This window comes from Mus pahari, chromosome 23 (assembly GCF_900095145.1).
Source record: "Mus pahari chromosome 23, PAHARI_EIJ_v1.1, whole genome shotgun sequence".
Classification (NCBI taxonomy): domain Eukaryota; kingdom Metazoa; phylum Chordata; class Mammalia; order Rodentia; family Muridae; genus Mus; species Mus pahari.
This window is the reverse complement of record NC_034612.1, coordinates 33,183,306-33,192,517: the sequence shown is the minus strand read 5'-3', so window position 1 is coordinate 33,192,517 and position 9,212 is coordinate 33,183,306. Positions and strand designations below refer to the sequence as shown.

At 41.0% G+C, this 9,212-nt stretch overlaps 1 protein-coding gene across 3 annotated transcripts in view; it reads left to right on the top strand.

Moving 5' to 3' along the window:
• Rnf216 (ring finger protein 216) overlaps window positions 1-9,212 on the top strand; it is a 110,123-nt gene that overhangs the window by 9,671 nt on the left and 91,240 nt on the right. For 2 of the 3 annotated variants that reach the window (XM_021222715.1, XM_021222714.1), the window contains exons 2-3: window positions 3,513-3,639; window positions 8,670-8,800. In XM_021222715.1, the coding sequence (XP_021078374.1) occupies window positions 3,573-3,639; window positions 8,670-8,800 (198 nt within the window). In that variant the 5' untranslated portion in view covers window positions 3,513-3,572. The remainder of the gene's footprint in view (window positions 1-3,512; window positions 3,640-8,669; window positions 8,801-9,212) is intronic. The other variant, XM_029533547.1, reaches the window with a different exon arrangement.

The window sequence follows — 9,212 nt, the reverse complement described above, 5'->3', positions numbered from 1 at the left end:
GTGTGTGTGTGTATGTATGTATGTATGTATGTATGTATGTATGTTTAAAGACAGAGTCTAATGAGCCCGGGCTGGCCTCATACTTACACTGTAGTTGGGGATAACCTTGAATTTCCTGCCTTGGCCTCCCAAATACTGGGGTCACCACACTCAGCTTTCATTTGCTAGATAATATATCTGTTGCTAAAGTTACAGAAGCTAGTGGGGTAGTTGAGTTGGTAGAGTGCTGGCTAAGAAAGCATGAGGCCTTGGGGTTGATCCCCACACTCTTGTGAGAGGCTACAGCAGCAACCGGTGTAATCCTAGTGGTGGGGGATTGGAGTCAGATGGCTCCCTGGGGTTTGCTGGCTAACCAGCCTGACCATATTGGTGAGTCCCAGTTTTCAGTGAGAGAAGGTCTAGAGTAAATGCAGGAATTTGGGAGCAGGGAGACATTCTAGATTCCACTGCCCAGCAGTTTTTATGGCATTCTATGTCATTATGATAACACATTATGCTTTTATTTTTATTCATGGTAAATAGTTGTGTTTTCAATCAAGAAATAAATAATAAAATAATCCTAGCCAGGTATGGTTAAGTATAACTTTAGTCCCAATATTTAGGAGGCAGAAGCAGGCAGATTTCTGTCAGTTTGAGGCCAGCCTGGTTTACATAGTGGAATTTAAGCCATGCTCCAGGGCTACACAGTGAGACCCTGTCTCACAAGGACAGAAACCAGAGCCTGGGTTTAGCATCCTAAGCAGAAATGGGCCTGGGACTTGCACATGGCCCTGCTGCCAGAGGTAGACTTGGTCCAGAGGCCTACAGACGGCTCTACTGCTACTTATTGCACTGTTGCTAGCAGTTCCCAACTAAGGGCATCTGGGGCACTATGAGTACTCTGTCAGTTTCCAGGTTCACTGTGCTGTAGAAAAGCCTGAGAGAATTCAGCAGATTACTAAAAGAGCCATTGAAGAGGATGTCTTTCTTAAACAAGTATTAAAAAAATTTAAAAAACAAAAACAAAACATAAACAAGAAACCTGAGAATTTGGAGCCCATAGCCAGGAAGTCCTAGAGATGACTGTCTTCTGGAGCTAAGAAGCATCAGCAACTGCAGATTAGAAAGTCCTTTGGCCTCTTTGGCTCCAAATAAGCAAGATACCATCCATAGACGCTGGTACCACAGAGAAGCCCAGGTGGCTCTGTGTGATACTGCCATGTTATCAGTGTCTTTTGTATTAGTTCTTCATCCAGGAATGGTGGGAAATTTGGGGAGAATAGGTGTTGGTGTTTTTGTCTATTTGTCTCTTCCTCCTTCCTTCTCTTCCAACCACACCCTGGTCTTTACTTTACCGTGAAGGCACTTTATTTACTCTGGACATCCGTTATACTATTCTGAGTTACAGAGCAGGTGTCCTCCTCAGACAGCTATGGATCTGAATCCAGAGCATACATAGCATAGCGTCTCTAAGGTCCAAGCTGCTGTGACTATTTCCTCCTGGGTGAGGACTGAGTGAGGCTGAAGAGCTAACACAGGCTTTGTAAATAGGAACCATTGTGCTGTCCCTCGGAGCTCTAGCTTTGCTCTTCCACACTCTGCACCCCCTCATAGTCACTCATCTGTGAGCTTGTCTGTTCTAGCTCAGAGCTCCACAGTCTTAATCTGTACCATGGCCTGCCATGCAGTCTGTCAGATTGCGGCTCTTCCTGGCTATCTCACTCCATATCCAGGGATTGAAGCCCTGATCCTTGAGGTTTTAAAGTGTGTAATATGCCTTACAGAATATTCCCTGGGTATACTCAGCCAGAGGATGAGCTGCCTATTCGTGTCCTTGCAATTATGTTAAAGTGACATCTGCCTCTGCAAAACTGATCAACAAATAATGATGTAAATGTATAAATTTGTGACAACTTGACATCTGCCTCTGCAAAACTGATCAACAAATAATGATGTAAATGTATAAATTTGTGACAACTCAGAAAAAAAAATTCTGCCATTATCTTTTAAAATATCCCTTTATATCAGTGGTTCTCAACCTTCCTAATGCTGCAACCCTTTAATGGTTTCCTCATGTTGTTGTGACCCCCAAGCATAGAATTGTTTCTGTTGCTACTTCATAGCTGTAATTTTGCTAATGTTGTGAACTGTAGTGCAAATACCTGTTTTCAATAGTCTTAGGTGATCCCTGTAAAAGGACTGTTTGTCCCCCTGAACTCCCAAAGGGCATTGGGACCCACAGGCTGAGACCACTGCTTTACAGCATTCTTTTCTATTTCTTGAATTCTTTAGCACTTCTGTGGTAGAATGTTTGTCTTTTATGACTAACTTCTCCTTAACATTTTTTTTCCGAGTATAATCTATATACAATGACATGAGCAGATAATTGAAGGCACAGTTGGACCCATTGCCAACTCAATCTATCTCTACTGATGCATGTAATAGACTACCTCTTGAAGCTCTGGAACATTTCTATTGTTCCCCCCCCCCCAAAGTTGCTTCATGTTCTTTGTGGTCACCTTTCCTTCCACAAAACAGCTTTTGATTTTCTGTCATTCAAAATTAGTCTCTCTAGCTAGTTAGATCTGTAATCTCAGTGTTTCAGAAGTGAGGTTGAAGGGTTGCTATGAGTTAAAGGTCTGTATTGGGGTCTGAGTGAGGCCCTGTCTCAAAAAGAAAAAACAAACAAAAAACCTACATAGTGGTGCACACCTTTAATCCAACACTTAGGAGGCAGAGGTAGGAGACTCTTGAGTTGAAGGCCAGCCAGGGCTACACAGTGAGACTCAACCTCAAAAAGCAATTATTTTTTAAGCCAAAAAAGAGGTCTATATTTCTGTATGTAATGGGGAAATAGTTCAGTGATAGAGAGATGGCTTGTCTAGCGCATGCAAGGCCTTGAATTCCCTAACACTTCAGTTTATCGATCAATAATTTTAAAATTAAAAGTTTGTTATGACACCATTATATTTTATTAAAATACTTAAGTAATAAATTTAAATCATGTTGTGAGACTACTGTAACATGCAGGGTGTGGTGGTACATGCCTTTAATCCCAGACTGCTCTGTAAAGAAAGTTCCAGGATAGCCTGAACTGTTTCAACCACCTCCAAAAATAAAAGAATGAAAGAAAGGATTATAGTGTAAAAATTATTTATATTATTATTTTTTTTTTTTTTTTTTTGGTACTGAAGAGCGAACCTAGACTCTTATCCCTACTAAGCAAGAGCTCTACCACTGAGCTCTATCCCAAACTCAATGGCCATCCTGCCTCAACCACTCAATTCAAAGGATATTAGGTCTATACTTCCTTTGTATGTTTTTTTTTTTGTTGGTTGTTTGGTTTTTGGTGCTTGAAGACAGGGTTTCTCTGTGTAGCCCTGGCTGTCCTAGAACTTGCTATGTAGACCAGGCTGGTCTTGAGATCAGCCTGTCTCTGCCTTCCAAGTGCTAGGACTAAAGATGTGTGCTCCACGGCCTGGCTTGTGCTGCTGTTGTTAATGCTGTCTTCTCTTGCTTCTCAAACCCTGCAGAACAGATGATCACCATGTTTGGTTACTAGCAATCACATATGTTTGTATCTGAATTTGAAAATGGCAGAGGGAAACAACAAAGAGGAGGTCATTCACTTGAACAACTTTCACTGCCACCGGGGAAAGGGTAAGTTGCTGTCCTTTCTCCCTTTACCCAGTGCTTTCTCTTTAGTGTGGTGGCAGTATCTTCTTTGAAATAAACCTGTTTCGTATCATTTATTAGCCAGAGCGATTCTACTGTTAGACATAAAATGTCAAACTAGAATTATGTCACATAATGATACATGCAGCAGAAATGAAATTTAATGACTCAGCCATCATAAGTAGATTCATACGGTAGGGATTTGCTTCTGGAAGTTTTTGAGGGAATGGCGATCACGCAGGAACAACTGCAGTGGGTCGAATCGAAAATACCATCTGCAGTGCTAGGCATTCTTGCTCTTACAATACTTCATTTCTGTTCTTTTTGCTATGAGATCCTGGCTTAGTCTTATTGAGAATGTTAGGACATAGTTGTTTTATAGTCCTTAAAACTTTGACAGGTTCATTCGTTTGCAAAGACATTTCCTAAATATATGTAAAATTTTCTGTCAAGTCTAATGTATATTTATTTATACTTGGTCTGAAAGAAAAAATCATATTGGTGAATAAAGAGAATCCTTAATATATTCCCTTCTTGTGAGTACAAATTCCACAAAGAGGCTCAGCTAGCTTTGTTTTTTTCTCTTGATATTTTGTAGTGATGAAGATGATTTTTTTCCTACTATGAAATAAGTCATATAATTGCCTTCAGCATGTTCAAAGTGTGGGAAACTTTATTAAGTGAGTAAATTTAGGGAAAACAAATATTCAAACTGTACAAGTTACATGTACAAAAGAAATACTGAGTTACAATTTTGTTAATACTCTGTCACAACTTGGTAGTGATCATAGTCATAGCTCATTGTGATTCAGAAAGTTAGAGATCTTAGCTGTAATTTGTATAGACACAGGCTCATTTCTGAAATTTTTGTATATGCATATTGAATGTTAGAAATTTTTAATTGGGCCTTAAATATAATTGAACAGAATTTCCTTCCAAAACTACTAGGCCAGATGTGGTGGCACATGCTTTAATCCCAGCACTTAGGAGGCAGAGACAGTTAAATCTCTGTCAGTTTAAGGCCAGCCTGGTCTACATAGAGAGTTCTAGAATAGCCAAAGCTATATAGTGAGACCCTGTCTCCAAAAAAAAAAAAAAAAAAAAAAAATCCTAGATAGATAGAGCGAGCTTTGGAAATGTATTTTTTGTTCAGCAAATATAAACACGTTATACCCATTGTGAGGATGTTTGTCAGGTATGTAGAGTTAGTTTATGTCAGCTGCATCAGCTGCATTAGCAATATTTACGGTGCCAATCTCTTAAGGTTTTTTTTTTCCTGAAGAGTTCTGAAAAGTGAGCACACAACCTTAGAATTGTGACCACACCATTTCTGCTGTTCCATGAGATTCTTCTTCGCCGTGCCTCACTCCATTTTGACATCAGGAGGCAACTACATACTTGTGTTACTACTCAGTTTCCTATAAATAGAGCCACAGGATACTTTTTAAAATTTTTTATTTTTGGTAGAATTCTTTTTCCCAGCATATTAGAATTAAGACATAAATCAGTTACAAGGTTGCTTGGGTGTTTTGTCTACATGTATGACTGCACAACAGAAGAGAGCATTAAATCCTAGTTTATACAGTTATGAGCCTGTGAGTGCTAGGAATTGAACTCAGGACCACTGGAAGAATTGCCAGTGCTCTCAATCACTGAGCCATCTCTCCAGCCCAAGTTCTTATTAAAAATGCTTGTATATGTGAAAGATAGGAATAGACTTCAGGCTGGGCAGTAAGACTTCTGACTAACCTAAAGGAAATCCATGTTTTAGAGAAAACTTCAGGCATAAAAATGTGCATGTATTGTATATCAAGGCTGGGGAATCAGGAGTACAAGTCAGGGATCAGCAAATGTTAAAGTCCAGATAGCAGACCATGTGTGTCTGTTGCATCAACTTAGCGATACAATTTGTTTCCTAAGATTGAACATATGCTTACCCTGTGACTCAGCATTTCCATTCCTAGAATGTTCCCAACTGGAATGAGCAGCTCAAAGCATGCGTGTAACAGTAGTATCCAAAAAAGCTCATATTAGCACCAACTCAGATGTCCATCAAAGGAAGAATGAATTATTTATGATGTATTCACAGAGCAGATTCACGTGCAGCAAAGAGAACTGTCACCACAGCGGTATGGATGTATTCTACTCATGTGATTTACAAGAAAGTGAGACTCAGAGGAGTCCCAACCAACCAAAACTAACGTGTAGAGTTAGAAGATCCTCCCTTTGAAGGGGATAGAGAGCAGTGATGGGAAGAGGCACAAGAAGGCTGCTAATGGTCTAGAAATGTTTCCTGATATTGTCAAAGATACATGGTCATCTTTAGTTCCACTATTCATGGAACTAAACCCTTGACTTGTAGTGTTTGCCTGCTTAGGCTACCTGAGCTCCATACTTGTGGGAACTACAGTGTAAGACCTTGTGTAAAAGGGAGAACAACCAAAAACAAAGTTAGGGCTGGGATCTATCTCAGTGAGAGTGCTCTTACCTAGCACTGAAAGCTCTGCAACCCTGGAGTGAGTACAGTTGCCCTGCTGAGCAGGACCTGAGTTTGGTTTCCCCCTCAATCCCCCAGAATCCACATAGTGCATGTCTATAACCCTCGTGGTTCTACAGCAACATGGGAAGTAGAGGCTGGAACGTCTCAGAGCTTGCTGGCCAGCTAATCTGGGATACACAGCAGTGAACAAGAGATCTCGGACGAGGTGGAAGCAGGGACTAATAACATCCAATGTTGGCCTGTGTCATAATAATACATGTGTCCTGATGTCACTCACACCCAAACTCCTGTGCTAACATGTACCACAAATATTTATTTTTTAAAAAGGCCAGACATGGCAATGTGTATCTATATTCCTAGCACCGGGGATTTGGAGACAGTGAGGGATCCCAAAATCTCACTTGCTAGTCAGTGTGGCTGAATCTGAGAAAGCTCCAGGTTTAGTGAGTGACTGTCTTCAGAAAATAATGCGGAGAGTAATTGAGGATGATACCTGATACTCCACTTCTGGCCTTCACACACAGTGCTTGTGGGGACTCCACAGTCAAACTAAACACACTCGCGCGCGTGTGTACACACACACACACACACACACACACACACACTTTTTCTTTTAAGAAAAGAAGGTAACTGATAAGATCCACACACAGTAGAGAAAGATGAATCCGCACATGCCCAGAGTAGCAAGAGCAACAACTATTGTCAGCCTTCTTCACCTTCAGAACTGGGTCTTTGGGTTTAACTAGCTGTAGTTACATGTAACTTTAACTTTTCAAACCTTATTTTTAGTGTTGGTTCTTAAACGCTTTAACCTCTCTTGGAGCCCACCACCCACCAGAGGTAGTGGGAAAAAAGGATGGGAGGTGGGGTGGACCTGTTTAGAAAGGTTCTTTAGAGCAACTCCTGCCTGTGTTGTCTGGAAATCGGCAGTTCAGTTAACAGGTTAGCAGTCAGTGGCAGTTTGATCAACTCACAAACACCTCATGGATACATCAGCAGTCCAGTTTGGTAGAGTCGGGTTAGCAACAGCGATGACAGGACCGAGCGGAGACAGCCAGGCCTCAGCCTCAGCTTGAGTCAGCAGGAGGGGTCAACAGATATACTAGAAGTTCTCGGCTGTGCCTCTCTTAGCGAAGATGTGAGACCCATAAGTGTTACATAGCTAGCTAGCTATACCAGCAAGCCAAGCTCTGTCTTCAGGCCGTGGAGTCCTATTACCCTCTTAACAGCACGTGTCTAACAGCATGTGTCCTCCGTGCCTTGCCTCAGCGTGGCTCTTGCCTCAGCATGTGCATCCACGAGTCCGCAGAAGCGGCAAGAAACTGCTGTACACCACCAGGAGTTTTTGGAGTGTTTCTCTCAGCTCAACTACGAAGTGTAAGGTGGACCAGTACGTGTGTGTCAGTAGCAATAATCCTTCGTCACGTGTCCTTTCACGTGCTTGCTTTAGCAGAATATCCTCCTGTGTCTGCTTCAGCAAAATGAATGTTCCTTCATAAGTCTGCCTTAGTCCTTCACATCTGTGTCCACTTTAAGTAAACGTTCCTTCAAATGTTTGTCCCAACAAAACACCATTCAATTGATTTTCCAAAGAACCCCAAAGTTTCCACTTCAGTTACATTTAAAAGGAGAGTGGGTGGAGCTGGAGGGATAACTTGGTGGTTAAGAGCACCGACTACTCTTCCAGAGGTCCTGAGTTCAATTCCCAGCAACCACATGGTGGCTCATAATCATCTATAATGAGATCTGGTACCTTCTGGCCTGTAGGCTTATGTACAGTCAGAATGCTGTATATATAATAAATAAGTCTAAAAAATGCTGCATGGTTTCTTTAAAAAAAAAATGAGAGCAGGCAAGTTAAATTGCCTAGTGTCACAGATGCCAGATGATTGCTAGGTAGATGCTAAGTGTTTGATTCAAATGGAAATGTTTGCTTAAATAGTTTCTGTATAAAGTAAGCTGATTTTTAAATCTTAAGTGGCTATATTACTAATTTTGAGTGATGATTGTTTCAGATGTAGTTGTTTAAATTAATAGACCAGTCTCATTTCTTCTATAAGGAGTAAGCATGGGGCGTCTCTAAAGAATCTGACAGTTCTATGACAGTGTCATAATAAAATAATTTCATACATGAAAAAAATTTGCATCTGGTCTGAAGACGTAGCTCATTCAGGAGACTTGGTTTTGTGTTTGTTTTTTGAGGCAAACTCTCACGCCCTCAGGTTGGCTTCTATATCTTTCTATGCCTAGCCATGGCCCTGAACCCCTGGCCTTCCTAGTGCTAGAATCTCAGGCATGCACCCAACTACAAAGATTCTCTCACCTAAGATAAAAAGTTGGTACATCTTATGCGTTTTGCCTGGCATCTCTCAATCTTACTGGCAAAAATCAACATGGAAACAGTTCTTACTGCTTGAGTCTGTGTGCACGTAGGTGGTAGGTGAGCTGTTGAGACTTGGCCAACTGAATGAGCTCTTGCTGACCCCACAGTGACCGTGTCTCTACCTCCCTGTAGAATGGATGGCTGTCAGAGAGGGGCCCATCACCATATCTGACTCCTCTGATGAGGAGGGGATTCCAATGCTGGTTACTCCAGCTACAGAGCAACAGGAGGACGACCCGGATGATGATGTCATCCTGACAGAAGTGAGTGCTTTCAAACTGCCCATAACAAAAACGGCCTGTTCCATCTGCCTCTTGTGTCTTAGCTTTAACACTCTATGTGGTCGTGCCCTTTCTCTGTGTTAACACATTACTACTCTCACTTCTTTGCAGTTAATCTATATTGTATATGATGTGCCTCACTATAACATAGAACTCAATTCCTTCATAGTTCTCAGGTGTCTCTACTCCCCACTTATGCTATTCTTGATAGCATTTTTATGAACTTGATGCTGACTTTTTAAAAATAGTTTGAGTTTTATTTCATTATGGTTTTGAATATATAAGTAGAAAAAAATTTAAAGCCTATTCTTTTTACTTCTGTAGATTTTCTAATTTGATTATTTTAGTCCCCCTTTTCCCTTTTCTTTTTCTTTAACTTTTTCCTTTTCTTTTT